This window comes from Onthophagus taurus, chromosome 11 (genome assembly GCF_036711975.1).
Source record: "Onthophagus taurus isolate NC chromosome 11, IU_Otau_3.0, whole genome shotgun sequence".
In the NCBI taxonomy this organism is placed as follows: Eukaryota; Metazoa; Arthropoda; class Insecta; order Coleoptera; family Scarabaeidae; genus Onthophagus; species Onthophagus taurus.
Window position 1 is genome coordinate 6072140 of NC_091976.1, and position 19422 is coordinate 6091561.

At 36.7% G+C, this 19422-nt stretch overlaps 3 protein-coding genes and 1 long non-coding RNA gene across 4 annotated transcripts; 1 reads left to right on the plus strand and 3 right to left on the minus strand.

Annotated features, from left to right (window-relative positions):
- Window positions 1-906: 906 nt before the first annotated feature.
- On the plus strand, window positions 907-11332 carry LOC139431872 (uncharacterized). Its single transcript, XR_011641906.1, has 2 exons — window positions 907-2179; window positions 11093-11332. It is a non-coding gene; the product is annotated as an uncharacterized lncRNA (long non-coding RNA).
- On the minus strand, window positions 2484-8382 carry LOC111422088 (uncharacterized). The gene is made up of 2 exons (XM_071200103.1): window positions 4254-8382; window positions 2484-4208 (listed from the first exon to the last, which is right to left on the minus strand). The coding sequence occupies exons 1-2, from the start codon at window positions 7534-7536 to the stop codon at window positions 2830-2832; spliced, it is 4662 nt and encodes a 1553-aa protein (XP_071056204.1). The 5' UTR covers window positions 7537-8382; the 3' UTR covers window positions 2484-2829.
- Window positions 8391-10808, minus strand: LOC111421004 (uncharacterized). Its single transcript, XM_071200104.1, has 2 exons — window positions 9063-10808; window positions 8391-9013 (listed from the first exon to the last, which is right to left on the minus strand). Exons 1-2 carry the CDS (start codon window positions 10750-10752, stop codon window positions 8394-8396), a joined length of 2310 nt encoding a protein of 769 aa, XP_071056205.1. The 5' UTR covers window positions 10753-10808; the 3' UTR covers window positions 8391-8393.
- A 6440-nt stretch (window positions 11333-17772) lies between the features above and the next one.
- On the minus strand, window positions 17773-19165 carry LOC139431961 (uncharacterized). Its single transcript, XM_071200272.1, has 2 exons — window positions 18942-19165; window positions 17773-18888 (listed from the first exon to the last, which is right to left on the minus strand). Exons 1-2 carry the CDS (start codon window positions 19149-19151, stop codon window positions 17974-17976), a joined length of 1125 nt encoding a protein of 374 aa, XP_071056373.1. The 5' UTR covers window positions 19152-19165; the 3' UTR covers window positions 17773-17973.
- Between the last annotated feature and the right edge of the window lie 257 nt (window positions 19166-19422).

Here is a 19422-nt window from a genome sequence, read left to right on the forward strand (position 1 = left end):
TAATATTAACCTCAACAGTTGTTATCTGATCTATTCTATTTATGTTCGCAATAGGTTGAACTGGATTTGCATGTGCCTTGCATTTTTAATTTTAAATTTTTGAAATTTGCCAATAATTCGTCAATTTTGAAAATATCAGTTTTACAAAAATATAAAAGAAATCACTTACAGGACTATGAGTAAGGCTATGGTCCTTGTGGTGCACATAAAGTTGATGTTGTTGCTGCTGTTGTTGTTGTTGTCGTCAGTTGCGGACGTGGAAGCTGTTTTCTTAATTTCTAAATTGTTTTCGGTTTTTGTCTTCGTTCTTCTTTGTTCGTTTCTTCGGTTTTTCTTTGTTGTGGTCACTGGGAAATTCTATCCTCTGGACTGGGGGGTGTGTTGCGTATGGGAAATATTATCCTCACGCTGTGGGTGTCGTGGGTGTAGGAAATATTGATCCGACCCTTTTGTTCGTTGATTTCAGGAATTTTACCTTCCACCGTGGGTCCCTTTTTCTTTCTTCGCTAAGTACAGTGAACGCCTTTTTAAGTCACCGTTAAGTTCCAATTGTTGTATTCGCTTGTTGAAGAATTAAAATTCACCGAACACTTTCACTAAATTCCAGTATTCGTACAAGTTATCCGAATGACTGCGCCAGTTTCAAATCGTGTCGAGCGGTTAAGGTTTTTAAAAAGAGTTTATTTTATTTAAATTCAAATTAAATCAAAACAACTTTTAAACTTGAAACTTATTTGTTTTATTTTATTGGAAAATTAACATATGACCCGACGCGCACGGTACAGCGATTAAAAGTAGACTTAATTAATTGTAGTGGTGCATCTTATTATATAGAAGCTGCTTATCTATAACTCCTACTTCTTATTTTATTGCAACCCTACAGGATTGGCGAATGTAACTGATGATTCTCTTTTTATTTTATATATCGTAAGTTGATTTGACTTTAAAAAATTATCTTAATTTTTGAGGTTATCTCTTGAGATTCAAAATTTCTTCTATCTGACGACGTGGATGCGATGCTGGTCAGACAACGACTGTCTCGTATGCTGTCTCGCTCCCTGTTCGCGATCTCCTTATATACCCCGGCACTCCAACTGTTTTTTCCTCGTTTCTGATTGGCTCATAGCTTCGCGCCCTTTTCAAAATTTAAAATTCTTGAATCGCAACTAGCGTTATCTCTTGATTTTTCTCGGAATTAACCTTCAAAATTAAATTCTTTTTTCGTTGATTTCTCCCTTATTCCTTTATGAAACGTAATAAAACTTCGTATTCAAGGTTGTCTTTTCTTGTTTTCAGACATACATTAGAGTGTACACGCCAAATTTCAACAATGAGTAAAGTTAGAAAAATTCAAATTTAAATTAAGGATTTCTTCCTCAAAATAACGTTAAAACATCAAAGGATGGATGAAAAATGTGCTTTAGGAGTTGAACTATAATAATTGATACTTTTGGAAGCAAACAAAACGGTTTAAGATAAAATTTTCACCAACAAAAAATCTCTCTGTCACAATTTTAAGGTTATGTTCTCTCGGTGAACTAAAAGAATGTTAAAATTTATCACAATATATCTATAATTATAATAATAATTCAAAATTAATTAACAACGGAATACACTAAAACACAGTAATTCGAAACATTAACTGAAGAAACTTAAAATTCCTCCAAAAATTTTAATAAAAAAGAAATCCTTAGTGAGTGTTAGGGTAAACGGTATAGTGATTGGCACTTTAAGAAGGACACCAATATTTATTTAGTGATAACTAACGTATTTGGCTGTTTAATCTGCGTTTGATATACTCAGGCAATTAAAAATAGTATATATTCAATTAACAAGACGTCTCCCATAATAATTTCTACCTCAATTAGCTCAAAATTCGTTGAGAAGTATAAATTACCTAAATTTCAGTGATTGGCACTTGAATGACAATAATTGACACCCGTAGCGTATAGTGATTGGCACACTTTTTTTGTGTAAAAAAAAATAAATTTTTGTTTGTATCTACCTACCTAGAGGAGTAGTAAGGCAGACATTGGGAAGGTAAGTTAATGAAATATCTATAAATTAGTTTAAACGATTAAAAAATTTATGTTTACTTTTTTAGTTTACAAGTTCTGCATGTGAAAACATCGTCAATCAAAATGTCAAAAAGGCCCTGCTTTTGTATACAATTTTGATGGTAAGCACGACAACACTTTGAACATTTAAATCCATTACTAGAAGTATTTATATTTGTCACACAAATATAGCATAGTTGTTAAGAAATAGTCGAGACCGGCGCGGGAAAAATCTGAGACGCTTATAGAAAGTTACTTAAAAACGCGGGGGTTAGAAAAAAACTGTCAAAAAGGAAAAATCTTACTGTTCTTGTAGAATAAGTAGAAGTATCTCTTCGAATAGCAAATAAAAGCCGAAGTGCTTCTATCGAACGTGTGTATTAACACGATTGAAACCACTTTTTAACAAAAATTACACGGAACGATTTATTACGCTTTTTTGTGTCAACTACAACAACTCGTTAGAACAACTGAATAACAATAACGAATAAAATACGGAACGGCCGACTAATATATAAATTATAAAAACTTTGAACATTACCGCCCGCCTTGCCGAATGGCAACAAAAAATTTAAAAAAAAAATACAATAATTTGAAAATTGACCCTAACTGAAATGATTACAAACTAAATAAGAAAAAAATGGCGGCAGGAAAACAAAGTTTTACATTAAATAAAGTAATGAAATAATTAGAAAGAAATTAACAATAAAAGACTGAATTAAATGAAACGGAATGAAATGTGAAAAAATAACTAGAATTGAATAACATTTAACTAATTTGTACAATATGGCAAAATGCTTAACTTAGCGAACGGACGAACAAGCGTTGAATTTGCGGTTTTGAGCGTTGCGACACGAGCGTGGCCATCGGCACCGGAATGAATTTGAAGAATTCTTGCTAGAGACCATTTCGCCGGAGGTAATCTTTCATCTCGAATGAGTACAAGCTGTCCAATTTGAGGAAGATTTTGTTGATTGAACCATTTCGTAGCGTTCTGCATGGATTGTAAGTAAAACTTTTCCCAAATCTTCCAGAAATCTTCGACCATACGACGAAGAAGCTGCCATCGAGAGAGTCTCGATATCTTTTCATCGAAGACGGACGGCTCCGGAACAACGGTGAGAGCGTTACCGATGAGAAAGTGAGCCGGAGTCAGAACATCAAAATTGTTCGGATCGTCAGATATTGAACATAGAGGTCTTAAATTTAGCACGGCCTCAATTTGAATCAAAACGGTGTTGAATTCTTCATACGTAAGAAGTGTAGATCCGACAATTTTTCGAAGATGGCCTTTAACGGATTTTACTCCGGCCTCCCACTTTCCACCGAAATGTGGTGCTCCGGGAGGATTGAACTTCCATCGGGTGCCGTCGCTGCTCAAGAGACTAGCCATTTCTTTCCATTCTTTGGACGTTGCGGAAAACATGGAACGCAGCTCACGGTCAGCTCCAACAAGATTCGTGCCACAGTCGCTGTAGAGGCATTCACTGATACCTCTTCTTCCGGAAAATCGCTTGTACGCAGCAAGAAATCCTGAAGTTGAATAATCTGTGGCCACTTCTAAATGGACGGCTGAAGTGGCTAAACAAACAAACAGAATAAGATAACCTTTATACGTCTTACTACCACGTCCTCGAAGATACTTCAGATGAAAAGGTCCGGCGTAATCAACACCGGTGTGTAGAAACGGGCGGGATGATATGACTCTTGAAGGCGGAAGTTGGCCCATCAACTGCTGGCTGATGACTGCTCGTTGTTTCGCACAAATCATACATCGATGAATGAACGAACGGACAGGTACTCGCCCTCCAACGATCCAGAAATGGCGTCGGATTGAAGATAAAGTTAGTTGAGTTCCTCCATGCAACGTAGCTCGATGATGTTTGTCGATCAGAAGAATCGTAATTGGCGAATCTTTTGGAAGGATGATTGGATGCTTCTCATTCCAATCCAAATTTGAAAATCGAAGGCGACCGGTCACTCGTAGAAAACCTTTACCGTCTATGAACGGAGAAAGTCGGAAAAGAGAACTTGAACGCGGCACTACACGGCCGTCCGTTAGAATTTGAATTTCGTCCGAGAAATGAAGTTGTTGACACTCGCGCACCCAGAACATTAAAGAGTCGTTCAGTTCATCAGGAGAAAGTATGTCTGAAAACTTTGAATTAGTCTTTACTTTATGAAAAAATCTCTTACACCAAGCAGTGACTCGCAGAAGCTTGTTCAACGACGAATATTTCAACTTTAAATCCCATCCTTTTTTCATAGCAGTTGCGGTGTTGGATGTATGGACAGAACGTGCTTCTGGAATTTCTTTGGCATCCGAATTGGTCCGAAGAGATGGCCATTCTGAGGGTGGTGAGCGAAGCCAAGACGGTCCATTCCACCATAACGTTTCGGCTTCAAGTTTCGTCACTGAAACTCCACGGGAAGACAAATCGGCTGGGTTTTCTTTCGTCGGAACGTAGCGCCAATGAACATGAGAAAGCTCCTGAATTTCTGTTACTCTATTCCGGACGAAATCTTTCCATCTTGAAGGATGACTGCAGATCCAGGAAAGTGCCACCGTAGAATCGCTCCATAGAAAAGTTGGAACTTCGTTGAAATCCAGTGTTGCCCGAACGCGTTTTATCAACCGAACTAACAACACGGCGGCGCACAATTCAAGTCGCGGAATGGTTACGCGTTTAAGAGGTGCCACTTTCGTTTTAGAAAAAAGAAGAGAAACGCGAACATCATCAGCTCTTGAAACGCGAAGATACACTACCGCACCAAAGGCACTAGTCGAAGCATCCGCGAACCCGTGCAATTCAATCGAAGAACAATCGCGAGTAATTCCAAGCCATCTCGGAATGCGAATTACCGGACACGTTTGAAAAGAGTTAGCGTATTCGTTCCATTGAAGAGAAAGGTCATGCGGAAGGATTTCGTTCCATTCGAGATTGCAAGTCCACAAATTTTGCATAAAAATCTTCGCAGTTACAATGATCGGAGAAAGCCACCCGAGGGGGTCGAATAAACGCGCAATGAATGATAGAACTTTACGCTTAGTAAGTTCTCGGAAGTCAAAATCGTCATTATTAAAACAAAATAGAAAGTCATCGGTCGAATTGTTCCAAAGAATACCCAATGCGCGAGGGGAATTGTCATCTTGAACGCACAACGTTTCTGTATCGGATAGAAGGTCTGAAGGAACATATGCGAGCGCTTTTGAAACATTTGAAATCCACTTTCGCGCTAGGAAACCGCCCGCCGTTAAAACTCGATTTAATTGAAAGATTAATTCTTGAACTTCATCAATGTCATTAGCACCGGAAATGATATCGTCCACGTAAGTGTCGCGAAAAAGAGCAGAAGAACCGAGAGGCTGCTCTTCAACATGTTCTTCTGCTAACTGTCGAATACAACGAATTGCTAGATATGGTGCGCATGAAAGTCCGTACGTTACCGTTGTCAGGTCGTAACTTTGAAGAGGTTCCGAAGGATTTTCACGCCAGACGATTCGTTGAAACTGCCAGTCATCTTGATGAACGTCAATTTGACGATACATTTTCTCTAAGTCACACGCGAACGCGACGGGATGGCGTCTCCACCTTAGAAGAACGTCAACAAGTTCACTTTGAAGTTTCGGACCAGTATGAAGACAATCGTTTAACGATAATCCAGATGATGTTTTTTGTGATCCGTTAAACACGACACGAAGCTTAGTAGTCGTACTAGATTCGCGAATCACCCCGTGATGCGGAAGATAGAAGTTGGGTGATTCGACTGGCACTGTAACGGGACGCATATGATTTAAATCGAGATATTCGCGCATAAATTTGCTATACGCCGTCTTGAAGCTTTCATCCCGCGCGAATCTTAACTCGGAACGAGAAAAAGTCTTAACAGCGATCATATAAGAATTTCCCAATTCACGCGGAGACTTTCGAAATGGTAAACGAACAATAAAACGTCCAGAGCTGTCACGCGAATGTGAATTGACGAAATGTTTTTCACAATCAATTTCGTAGGTAGATAAACACAGCTTAGAACTTGATTCTTCTTCTATCGTCCAGAACTTTTGCATTAAATCCGCGAATTCACGATCTATCGAACACTGAAATCCATACGGGTTGAAGTTTGATTGTGATTGATTCGACAGTACGCCGGAAAGAATCCATCCAAACGCGGTTTGCTGAGCAATCAAAGAACCATCACTGCTTCGTTTAACACCATTTTGAAGAATTTTAGAATATAAACTCACACCAAGAATCAAATCAATTCTTTTTGATGATGAGATATCTGAATCGGCTAACGGTAAATTCAGTAGGTCAATCGGTAACTGAGCAGAATATTTTTGAGGTAAATAAGCGGTTAATTTCGGCAATATTAACGCTTCTTCGTTGAATGAAAGAAATGGATTGAATTGCGAACTTAATTGAATTGTAACAATTCCGTTTGAAATACTTGTACGTTGCGAACCAATTCCGGAAATAGGAATACTTGCTGATTTTCGTGGAAGTTGAAGCTGTTGTACAAGTGACTCGGTGATGAAAGAAACTTCGGATCCTTGATCAATAAGGGCTCGAACGATGACGGAATGTCCACGCGATGATTCAATCCGTACTAAAGCTGTAGCCAACAGTACCGGAGCATGAATGTGGTGCGAATGTAAAAGATGATTCGATACGGTTAAGTCATTAGCGGTGATGCTCGGTTGTTCTTGTATGGGCGCGAAAACTGTTCCTGACTTTGAAGGTTCAACTGAAGATTGTATTCTAGTTGAAGTTGAGCGTCGTGGCGCGTCGTGAAGAGACGTATGGTGAGATTTGCGACAAACACGACATCGTTTAGAAACGCGACATTTGTTGACGGTATGTGAACCAAGACAATTGAAACATAATTTCCGGGATATCACAAAATCTTGCCGTTCTGCCGGGCTTTTTGAAAGGTAAGCCGGACATGACGAAATGTAATGCGCTGAGTTGCACATAACACAACCATTTACAGGAGAAGAAGCATTATGAGCTTTTACACTAGAGACTTTAGAACCCATTGAAATGGAATGCACTTTACGGCTAGATTGAAGATTTTCGACAGCTTCCAAGGTGTGAATACGGTTCATCAGAAAGTCTTCAAGCTCATCGAACGTTGACGGATCGCGATGATTTCCAATCGATCTCTCCCATTCTTTAACGGCGTCTGTATCTAATTTTCGTACGATTAAATATACGAGAATATAGTCCCAATGCTGAATCGGACATTTCAATACTTTTAAGGCACCGAAAGCTTCTTTAATTTCCCCGACAAGACGTTTAAGTTCGCTAGAAGAATCACTCTTTACGGCACGCGCGGAAAATAAAATCGATAATTGAGTCTCAATTAATAACCGTCGATTTTCATACCGGTCAATCAATATTTGCCACGATCTTGAAAAGTTATCACCGGTAACAGAAATGTTTTTTAGTAACTGAGCGGGTTCACCGGTCAAACTCATTTTTAAATATTGAAGACGTTCGACATCGGTAAGGTCTTCATTGTCATTGACAATTGAGCCCAATTGGCGTATTTACCGTCGAAGGTTGGAAGATCAATTTTCGGTAAATGACGCGAACGCGATGACGAATGACTGACGTTTGAAACTAGTTTTGTATCAACTTCCGGGGTCGGAGACAGCGGAAGAGGATTTAACAAATCAAGCAATGTCCCCTTAGCATCGAAATAAGCTTCCTCACATTCAGAAAAAATGTCCTCGGTGAAATATATCGTATCCGAATACTTGTCGCGATACTGAATTAATTGTTTATGAGCATTATTAAACTCATCCCAATTAATCTCAAGTCGTTCCAAACGACTTTGAAAGTTCCCGCGAGTACGTTTAGCGATCGCGAGCTTTTTCAAATTATCTATTGTCCGAGAAATTAATCCGTGAATGTCATTTTGCCGTTCGAAAATCGGGTTTAAGTCAATTTCACGAGCGGTCGCCATGGTAACGTAAACACACAATAACGAAAATGAAAAATCGAAAAATACTCAAAACGTCTCAAAAAATCTCGGCCTTCTCTCCGCACTTCCGGTTATATCCGGCTCGAAGGACCAAAAAATGTTAAGAAATAGTCGAGACCGGCGCGGGAAAAATCTGAGACGCTTATAGAAAGTTACTTAAAAACGCGGGGGTTAGAAAAAAACTGTCAAAAAGGAAAAATCTTACTGTTCTTGTAGAATAAGTAGAAGTATCTCTTCGAATAGCAAATAAAAGCCGAAGTGCTTCTATCGAACGTGTGTATTAACACGATTGAAACCACTTTTTAACGAAAATTACACGGAACGATTTATTACGCTTTTTTGTGTCAACTACAACAACTCGTTAGAACAACTGAATAACAATAACGAATAAAATACGGAACGGCCGACTAATATATAAATTATAAAAACTTTGAACAATAGTCCTTGATTAACCATGGTTCCTCGAATTTCGTAATTGTTATCATTTTCCTTTTTCTCCTCATCATCATCGTCTTCTGAGAAAAGAACTTTCTTTGCATTTTCTACCGCTTCACGTAACTTTATATTAGATATGATTTTTATTTGCTTTTCATTTGGGTTATTGCTGTTTACATCTTTTAATTTTTCTTTATTGTTCTTTGTTACTTTCTTGCATTTCTTTTTGTTTTCATTTTCTTTTTTTTTCTCCAAGCGTTTACGTTTTCTTTCTTCTTTTTGTTTTTCGGCAAGGCTTTTTTTCTCCCTCTTTTCACTTTGTATTTTTTTCCACTGTTCGGACGTGAGGACAAAAGGTATTCGCTCCGAATTTCTATTGCCTTTCCTGGCAGGACTTTCCGGCCATACTAAATACTCTTTGAGTGATACATTGCTAGGGTCGTTTGTTGATAATTCTTCTTCGTGGTCTTTTTCTAGGGGAGGATTGATGACCGATTCATTAGATTCATTGACTTCTGTAATTTCTGAAGAACCTAAATACAAAAATAAACTAACAAGAAGAAGTAATAAAATAAATATTACCCGTTGTAGCAGAAGTTGTTGCCAATTCTTCTTCTATTGACATTTTAGAAGTGCTTGCAAATATAATCGGTATGTCTACAATGTTGAACAATTCTTCGTTGTCTTTGTTGGTGATATTGCTACAGTCAAAATCCATATTTACAGGCGCTGGTTTATCAAAATTTAGAAATTGAACTACTACTGAGTTGTTTTCAATCCCGTTTTCAATCTCGTTTTCAATCTCGTTTTCAATCTCGTTTTCAATCTCGTTTTCAATCCCGTTGTCAATTTCGTTTTCAATTTCGTTTTCAATCTCGTTTTCAACCGATGTTGAATCGTATTCTTTCCACAATCTATGCAAAACCCAAAATTCTTGAGATTCTTGTGTAATGGTCGTTGGATTTGGCAGTTTTAGCTTGTTCATTAAATTAACGCCAACTATTTCTTCAAATCTTGACCGAGGTATCATAACCTTGTCTTCTTTTTTGGGGTCTTGGTCAGTATTATTTTTACCTAGACATTTTGAGTAGTCAATGGCATTTGGATCCCATGGACACAAACCAGTACAAACAAAACCGTGTTGTATAATATCAGGTTTCATGTAAGTTTCAATTACTTTTTGTAAAATAGGAGCAAATTTTTCTTGGGTTAATGCCTCTGAAATATGGTTTCTTCTCCATTCTAATACGCCTTTTTTCCAATACGTTTTGAGTGGTTTAAATGCGGATACATCGGCAGGTTGTAAAATTCGTGTAGAGTTTGCATACAAGCAAATTAGAATAATTTTCAGTTGGGAGCAGAGGTCACTCAGCTGATACGAATTGTGTGTGCTGTGGCCATCCACAAATAAAACAACAGGAAATTGTGTGCCCTTTTTGACTAGGAATGGATGAAAAACATTTGCTATATACTCAAAAAACAGTTCTGCTTTCATCCACCCATTGGAACTCGTGCCAATTCCCCACGTATCTGGCACTGAACTGGCAATTGCAGAAGGTACACGTTTGTAAGCATAAATGACAAACGGAGGAGTTATGTCTCCTTTAGCAGACAAAGTAAATAGAACAGTTAAATTAGATTTTGCTGGGGCATTGTCAACCTCGTAAACATTCCTAGCACCTTTGGGTGCTAAGACAGTTTTGTTCTTGGGACATAACATGAAGCATGTCTCGTCTGCGTTAAAAACTCTGTCGGGATATTTAAGAATATCAAAGTAATTCTCTTGTTTTAAGTATGTTTCAATATTCAGAAACCATTTTCGAATGTCTGCTTCACTAACCCTCGCACTGGCAGCAGTAACGGCTTCAGGCACTCTTTCAGACAGTGTAGGATGTCGCTTCAAAAATGCTTTATACCACCCATCACCCGGCATATTGTCTTTAAATGGATTGTCTCTTGGTTTCTCGTCTAGAAAACACTTGACACTGATTTGCAGATCCTCTTTTCTTCGCGGAAACCCTTTTTTAGCACTATGGAAAACCCAATCAACCAAAATTTGTTCCTCGTCATTTGAAAGAATTGGACGTGGTCCAAATGTCGATTTACTGAATTTTTGACTCAAGCGAAATTGCAATGTGGAACGTGGAATTTCATATTTCCGCAAGGCAGCTTTCTTGCTTAGGCCATTATTTAATATATCTTCCAGGGCTCTTGATATCGTCCCTTCGTCATAGGTTTTCCTATATCTTGAGCCTTCAATGACGTTCGGCATGACGGCGACGATCACCTAGACAAATTATAGTCATTGGCACCCAACCAGACAGTTAATATCACTGGTGCCAACAACTGTCTACCTACACTTCTGATATGACAATTCAACAATATCCTAATAGAATATAAAATTGTAGGAATTTTAAGATGAGTTTTGACATAAAGTACCATAGTCATTGGCACATGGTGCCAATGATTAAAAAGTTGACATTTTTTCATACAGTTATTGGCACTACTGAAATTACGGTTAAAATGGGTGAATAAAGCCCAAAATAACCTCAAATTATCATTTATAAAGTTCAATTAAAAGAAAACTCACCTGTAATTGTGTTTTATTTCAGATAACAGGCGAATACAGCGCAACGAACAACGTGGTGGTGCTTACACAATTTGTGAAAACTTCGTCACTCATAAGGAACAACAGGAACCGCGTCCGACACATTCACTCACTGCGAACACCATATTGGATTGACGACATCGCAACTAATAACACACATTATACATAGATGGCGCTAAAGTTTGAGATTTATTTTATATTAAAAGCTTTAGTAGTTTTCTTATTAAATCCACTTTTATCGTCACAGTGCCAATCACTATACCAGTGCCAACGACTATACCGTTTACCCTACTGTGATACATAATTTTTTTAATCAACTTAAACAAGTGAAGCCAAGTTTATACAAAAAAATTAACTGTAAATTTAGTCGTAAATTTAAGAACTCGACAGTTGGGTAAACACATTGTTTATCTTTTTTTCAATCACGAATCGAATTCTTAAATTTAAAACTAAATTTACAGCTGAATTTTTTTGTAATAAATTTAAATTTAAGAGATATCAGTTTTATTCAAATATACTTACGCAACGAAAGCACACTATCTGTGTAACAAAACAAAAAATTATACTTCTTTTTGCCCAACACTCGAAAAATTTGTTGTATGCACTTCACATCACGCACAAGACAGATCTAAATTGTTGTATACACTCAAGGACACTAAACTACCAGGATAGCTCGATCAACGAAAATCGTCCGCCTGCTACGTCACCGAGGTGACGTTACTGCAGGACTCTAGCGTCTCTCTCTTACGCCATAGTCTTAGTAAAAATTGCTAATAATTTATTAATAAATTAATAAATAATTTACTAATAATTTATTGGCGATTTTTTATTATTATTTTAACTTCCGTATTAAAAGTTAAAAAAAATGTGTCTCAATTTATTTATTTTTTATTAAACCTTGCGCGGACCCCCTGACGTTGTTCAGGGACCCCCAAATCGATTTTAATTTTCCGAGGACTCCCTGAATGACCCTAGGGACCCCTTGGGGTCCGTATGGACCACTTTGGGAACCTTTGGTCTAGACCTTCTACTACCAGTGTATTTTGCACACTTTTCGTCTAGAGAATCCACACCCCCTTTTGTTGCGTTATAGAATGAAATTATTTCGGGGATCCCTTTAGTAGAGTCTACGCTCTCTTCATGGTGCATTGATGAGATCATTGTGACAGTCTTCTTCTTTTTTGGAACATAAGATAGCAGAGGAAGTTGTTTTGTAAAACCATACATAGTTGAATGAACTTGTCGTTTTTTATCAAGAAATTCGGGTGATATTTCTTTTTTTTTTTAGGGTTCCAACGTAAGTCAAGCCTCTTTTTCTCAGTTCTATGCAGACTTCAATTGAGGAAAAGTAGTTAACTGCAGTGATATATCGATTGGTTGTCATTATCGGTTTTGCCAAACGCAAGACACACTGCGTTGGCACTAATAACTTCCTTTCTTCATATGTTAGCTCGTTTCCGTCACTGTTCTTTCCTGTATATAGGTACGCATTGTATAAATAGCTAGTAGCACTATCAGTCAGACATTTTATTTCCAAGCCATACTTACACGGCTTGTTAGGCATGTATTTCTTCCATCTACATCTTCCTCTAAAAGATACTAGCATTTCATCAATTGTTGTAGTTTCCCCAATTTTATAGTGCTTTTGACAATTTCCTATAAATTCGCGAAATATGTCCGAAATAGCAGCAGCGACGTCAGTCCGTTTTCTTTGGTCTTTAGTAGACGCATCATCAAACCTCAGACATAGGAGAATCATTGCAAACCGCTCTTTAGACATAACTCCTCTAAAAATATCTCTCCCGGTTCCGTCCGTCGCAAACAATGCATTTAGGTCTTCATCATTTGATTTGAACACTGCACTAAACATCAGCAGACCAATGAACGCATCAAACTACAAAGGATCAATGTCTTTCAGTTCAGGTTTATTCTGGCGTTTATATTTTTCTCTTGTCACTTCCAATCTTTGATTAGTAAAGTTTATAACTTTAGTTTTGATACTCTCAGATATCAGCAATCCAAACAATTGAGACGAAGAGCTGTCAGATGTAATGTCAGTTGCGGTCAATGGAACTACAATGTTGTGCGCAGGAGTTCGAGTGCTTCTTGATGGCCCTTCTGCGGACCACTTCATGCATCGTCTTTTACCATAGAAATATTTTTGGCGACGTGATTTGTCATTACAAGTCTCAGAGGGTCAGCTCGACTTACTAAACGTGACAATGGAATGTCATCATCAGAGGAGTCGGAGATATGAGAATCTGCTGGTGTTGGTAAACTAATCTCTTCATTTTCTTCATCTTCTTCTGATGAAGAATTTCCGCGATCTGATTGTATGCAATCTTCTTCACCTGCCGATGATTCCTCTGATTCTTCACATAGCCATGATTCTATGATGTCGTCTGATTTATTGTAACCAAAACGCGTTCGGTGTATTTTCCGCGATGTGGAATACCCGGGCGAAGTATTACATCGCTTACGATTCGTTTTATCTACAAGCGAAAAAATAAAAGAAATTCGAAAAAGTTACACTAACACTGACAATACGAATGCCGTACGTCAGATGATCAAATTCACCTGTATAAAAGTGCGTCATACGTTCGTCCTCTCTGCAGCACGCGTGTTACTGACGGCTAGGAAACTGCTAGAAACGACAAGCACGAATTCCCGCACAAAAACAAGTTATGAACGAATAACGGTTTTCGCAACGAATGTCATTCGTACGTCAGTGATTAAGGGTTAATAATGTATTAATCTGTTGTATCGATGATATCGTCTACATATCTTTGCCAAAGTAATATATTGTTCTTGTGGGGTTTTTGTTGTTAATAATCATTTCATTCTCCAGATTGTCGAGAAAATTGTCAGCTAGCATTTCACTGATAAGTGAACCCATTGGAAGACCCTGGTTGTAAGTATAATATTTTTTGTTAAAGCTGCAAAAGCTTTGTTTTATACAAATTTCAATAAATTTGTATATGCTTTTACTGTGTGTTTTATTATCTATTCTCTCTTCCAATATATATTTAATACTCTTTAAAGTGGGTGGGGTTGGAACGTTTGTATAAAGATTTGTGACATCAAATAATAGCATAGTATATTCCTTAGGAAGTTCTAGTTTTTTGATTCTTGTTAGGAATTCTCTTCGGTTCTTTATTGTTGTGAATCCAGTTATGTCTTAAAATATAGGAATTTTGATATCTTATAAGTGCTGGAGTCTATTAACGATATTATCGGTCTAATAGTCATATTTGGTTTATGTAATTTTGGAAAGGAATATAAACGTGGCATTTTGGGGTTCATAGGTAAAAGTTGTTTGGGGTTTTTATTAAGTTTCAAGATTATTTCTTTAGAATCTTTTATAACTTTTTTGACTTCTTTATGAAAATTATCTAAAGGGTTTTTTGATGTTATTATAAATTTGTTATCATTCAAATAAGTTTCGGTTTTTCCTATGTAATCTTGTGTACGCATTATTACTATACCTGCATTTTTATCAGTAAAGTTAAAAAAAAAATAGTTTGTAATTGAAGGGGTCAATGCAAGAAGTGGACTTGTCCACTTTTAAAAATTTTACAGAGGGGGTAAAAAACATTTTTAGTATTTATTAATATAATTAACCCTGCGTGTGTACACTAAATTTTTCGAGACACGGTGTGTACACTGGGTCTTTTAGGGAACTGTCGTGTTTTCTAAGATTTCTAGGTTTACAAAAATCTGAAAAAATTCAGAGTTACTCTTGGAAAGATATATCACAAGACATGATAGTTTCCAAACTCGAAACTTTAAATGTATTACTAATAAAAATTGAAGTATAGTCAAAACTACAACAAAACACACGTGTTGTTCAAAAATTCGTAATTCTATAATAAATATATATAAATATAAAAACTACGCTAAGGGTTTGTAGCTTAGACTATGACTTTTGAAATGAACATAGTGTCATTGATGTCGACTCCGAAAAGTTTAATTATTTCGGCACTTGAATGTAGGAGACATTTTATTGATTTAGACAGGTAATAAGAATTTAGAAAGATAATTATTTGCTACTAAATAAGTGTTTATTATAAAAAAATACAAACGATATAACGATATATGTAAACTAAAAAAAAAGAAGATATTTGTTATGCACAATTGTGGCAAAAGTGAGTTCGGTGATCATCGCACACAGGTGATCCACACGACGCACAACTGTACAAAGTTTTTTTGTTGTCTCTCCAACTACAAACAGAACACCGTTTTCGTTTTTCTAATCTACCAGTTTCGTTAGAACGATGTTCGTTTACTCCAAGAACTTCACTAACTAAGGTTCTGACGCTTCTGCGTAAGGTGGATTTTCGTAGCCGGTCTTCTAGATGAGGCTTTATAAGACTGAAAGTTAACTCCTTCAAAAACGAACGGCGATTTAAAGCGGAGTTAGCTTCTCTCAAATTATATAGAACTGCGCTGTTGACTCCTGCCTGATCTAGCATTCCAAAAAATAGGCGCATAGGCCATCGCTTTGTAATTCGGCTTGTGCTGTAGCATTTACAAAGCTGGTCGAACGTATCTGTTCCTCCTTTAGTAGCATTATAAAATGCGACGATGTCTGGCTTGCCAATTTCTTCATTCATATGGCCTCTTTTGTGTAAGCTGGATAATAACAAAACCACCTTATTTCGTTTCGGGCTATACGACAATAAAGTCATTCCATCGGCGTAGGCGTACCTCACCGTGCCGGCAGCAGTTGATTGGAGGAAAGTCGATGGTATTTCAAGGAGTAATTGTGCTTCATTTCTCTTACAATATTGACAGACATAAACCAGTTATCACAGGTAATATTGCGTCCAGTATTACGTATAGTCTCAGTCAATTTCTTTATGTAATAACTGGGCACTGTATCTCCTGCGGCTGTTTCTATCCGTCCAACATAAGGTTCGGCATCTATCATATACGATGTCTGCACGTCGTTGCAACTAACAATTGTTATACCATATTTGTCCGGTTTATTGGAAATGTACACTTTCGCTGCAAAACGGCCACGAAACCCCAGAAGTGGTTCGTCGATGGTGCAATTAGTAGAGGGCGAATAATACTTAGTAGAGGGCTAAAGCATGTTCTGTTCTTCTTACATTTCGACTATTCTTCTCGTCGAACCGAAGGTTTTGCAAGAGGTATTGAAATCGACGTTCTGGCATTACAGCTCTGTATAAATTATATCCAAATTGAGGACTCCATAGATCCTCTAAATTTGTGTGGTTGTGTTTTTCCATGCCGGTAAAATACAGCAATCCGATTAAAGCTTTTAGCTCGACTATATCTGTATTTCGGCAAAATGATACGTTTTGATTTTCAATGTTCACTCGGTTTCTCTCGATTTCTTCATTCGTATGCTGAATAATCATTTCAAGCATCTCGGGAGTAAATAATGGCTTCCAAGCTTCCAATGGTGTTGAGACATTCTTTGCTTCTTCCCTCGCTGACGGCAAGTAAACGTGAAATGAACGGCGTCCCCGGGTTTCAGGTGCGATCGTGGACCACTTGAAATTATTTTTACCTTTTATTACTGACCTTGGACGGCCTAGCCGAGGTTGGATATTTTCCTCGATCTCGTCTACTTGTCGTCTTCTCAGCTCATCAAAATCAGAGTCCTCATCATCTTGCTCATCAGCTATTTCTTCATGAACTTCCTCACCGTCAACATCATTATCGCTTTCTTCGTCATAACACACATCAAGGCGACGGTCACGTAGATAATACATCACCTGGTTTCCATTTCGTTCGCCCATCTTCAAAAACTGTTCAATCAACAACACTTTAAACGACTTGTTTAAACTTATTTAAATGACGCTTGAAAACACCAACGTTAATTGTACACTGACCCTTTCGGGGAACGGTCGCGAATAAAATTACCTGGCGTTGTCAAATAAATAATCAAATCAGGGCGCTACTTAACCGACTAATCCCCACTACTACCTAGATTTTTTACGGGTGCAATTTGAAATCCGATCCTTGTTAATAGAACGAAAATTTGATTTTAAAGTTTTTACTGTTCCTTTAAAGACCCAGTGTTCACACGGAGGGTTAATCATATTTTGACTTTGGACAGTTAAATGTTATTGGTTTGTGGTTACTTTTTTTATAAATTATTCCCATTTTATATTGTTACTTGTTTAATAACAATAGTAATAATAATGGACATGTCCACTTTTTGCACAGGTTTTTTTTCAGTATTTATTAAAATATTTATATATTATTTTTAATTTAATAAAAAACATTAATTTTATTAAATATTGTTTATTTAACACTACCATAGTTGTAACATTAACATTAATCATCATCTTCAAATTCCGAGCAAGATGTTCTTTCTTCAGGTTGTAGGAAATCCTGATGAAAGTTTTTAATTTTCTCATAGAACCAGTGATCCGATGCTGGTACATAATTTGTAGCAAGAGACATCACATGTTCGAATTTCTGCTTCTTTAATTTTCTTCTTTTTATGTATAAAATGTTCGTATCTAGGAGCATTGTCAGAGAAATTTTATTATTTATTTTAAGTTCAAACTCTTCGAATATTGGTAGTGACACTGAAACGCTACATGAAATCTTTGGCAATTTTGCCATTTCATATTGAAAGATTCTATATTTCGATATTGTAAATTTGTTTTTTTTTTCGTACTGGGATTATTTTTGAAACTTGGCATAAAATGTTTTTTAAAATTTAGAAACATAATTTGGTCAGGTTTTATAACATGAAAATTTTGTCCAGATTCTTTAATGATTTTGCTGTACTCGCTGGGAAGATAAATTTTGTCATATCGTCGCTTTCTTTTTTCAATAGCTGCAAAACATCTATCACAGGGTAAAAAACTGTGACCTGGTTCAGGAAAGCGATGGTGAATTAATTTAAATCTTTTCATTTCTACTAGTGCAAAGAAGTAGCTTGTTTTGAGAAGCGCAGTTGTCAGAGAACATGTAAAGATCTGTAACTTCTGGCCTAATAACATGTTTGAAGAAATAATGTAGTAGACTGATTACTTCGTTTTGTCCTTTTCCAGCAATGGTTTCATCGTATAGAAAAAAGTAACTTTTGCCAGTGCTTGCAACATGAATACAAAACGTATAGACCCACATTTGAATCTTATAGAATACATCTCCACTTGATGATACTGGTAATGGAAAATTTTGTTGGAAGTTGAATGTTATAACTTCCACGTGAGTAGTAGTTTTCGATAGTTCCGATTTATCTTTAAGTTTCTCATAGAAAGTTTGTGCTTTTGAAACATGAAGCGATTCTTCAGTTTGAAGTCTGTTTTTCTCATCTTCTGTGTCAGCAGAGTCAATTTGTTTAATCAATTTGTCACATTTTTGACACGTGTCAGATTTTGGACTGCCGAATGTGATATTAAAATTTTCAGTGAAGTATTTCCTAAAAAATTCATATTGCACCACAGGTTTAAAATTTTCATTCGTTCCATTCTCTTGTAGTATTCTATATTGAATAGGTTCATGTTTTTCCAGATACAACATATGTAATTTGGCAACATTTAGTAAAGGTGAAAGATAATATTTGCTTAAGTTATCATTTCTGCTGTAATGAGACTTATATTTCGGAAAGCTTAATATATGGTTGTGGATCTGGTCAACAATGTCTTGAGAAATTTTATTTGGTCTATTATAATGTCGTCCTCTTAGATCTGTTGGAGGGGTGGCATTATTTTTTAAATGATTGATTATTCTATCTATTCTTCCTTTTTTAATACCATGTATTGCCAGTAACGCATTTTTACAGATTTGAAAATTCTTCACACCATCTTTAACCTGAAATAAAAAATAATAAGTTGATGCTAAACATTAGGACAAAAAATGCTTACAGTAAATTTGCAACTAATACTTTTTGGTTTGAATTGTTGGTCCATACGTTGTCTTTTTCGTGCGACGTCAGTCACGGTAATAAAGAGACATAAATAAGAATCTTGAAGATCTTTGCTTGGTAGCTTATTGAAGTTATCGAAAAGTTTTTGTCTATCTGCAAGGGATATTTTATGAAAACAGTTCAGTCTACAGTTGCAAGAATTTCCCATTACTCTCTCTGGTACAACAACATTTGAAGTATTAACATAGTCTTTGCCTGAGTTGCGATTTTCCTTTCGTATGTTTCGTTTCCATTGTTTTTTATTCATTAACCGTTTTTTCCCTCTTCGGTTGGTTAGGTTATGATCATTTTCATCACTGTTTTCCAAACTTGATTCACTTAGCTCATTTGGTTTATAGTCACGATCAACATCAGAATCATCTCCACCAAATGCATCTTCTTCAGATCCCGAACTCATTATTATTTTATTATTAAATTAC

Bases quoted from the DNA above. Each gene is read 5' to 3' on its own strand.
- LOC111421004 (XM_071200104.1), bottom strand. From the start codon at position 10,752: ATGCCGAACGTCATTGAAGGCTCAAGATATAGGAAAACCTATGACGAA. The intron at 9,014-9,062 runs GTAATATTTATT...TTTTGTATTTAG, and splicing joins AACAACTTCTGCTACAACGG to GTTCTTCAGAAATTACAGAA.
- LOC139431961 (XM_071200272.1), bottom strand. From the start codon at position 19,151: ATGGGAAATTCTTGCAACTGTAGACTGAACTGTTTTCATAAAATATCC. The intron at 18,889-18,941 runs GTAAGCATTTTT...TTTTTATTTCAG, and splicing joins GTATTAGTTGCAAATTTACT to GTTAAAGATGGTGTGAAGAA.
- LOC111422088 (XM_071200103.1), bottom strand. From the start codon at position 7,536: ATGAGTTTGACCGGTGAACCCGCTCAGTTACTAAAAAACATTTCTGTT. The intron at 4,209-4,253 runs GTAAGAGATTTT...CAAAGTTTTCAG, and splicing joins TCTGCGAGTCACTGCTTGGT to ACATACTTTCTCCTGATGAA.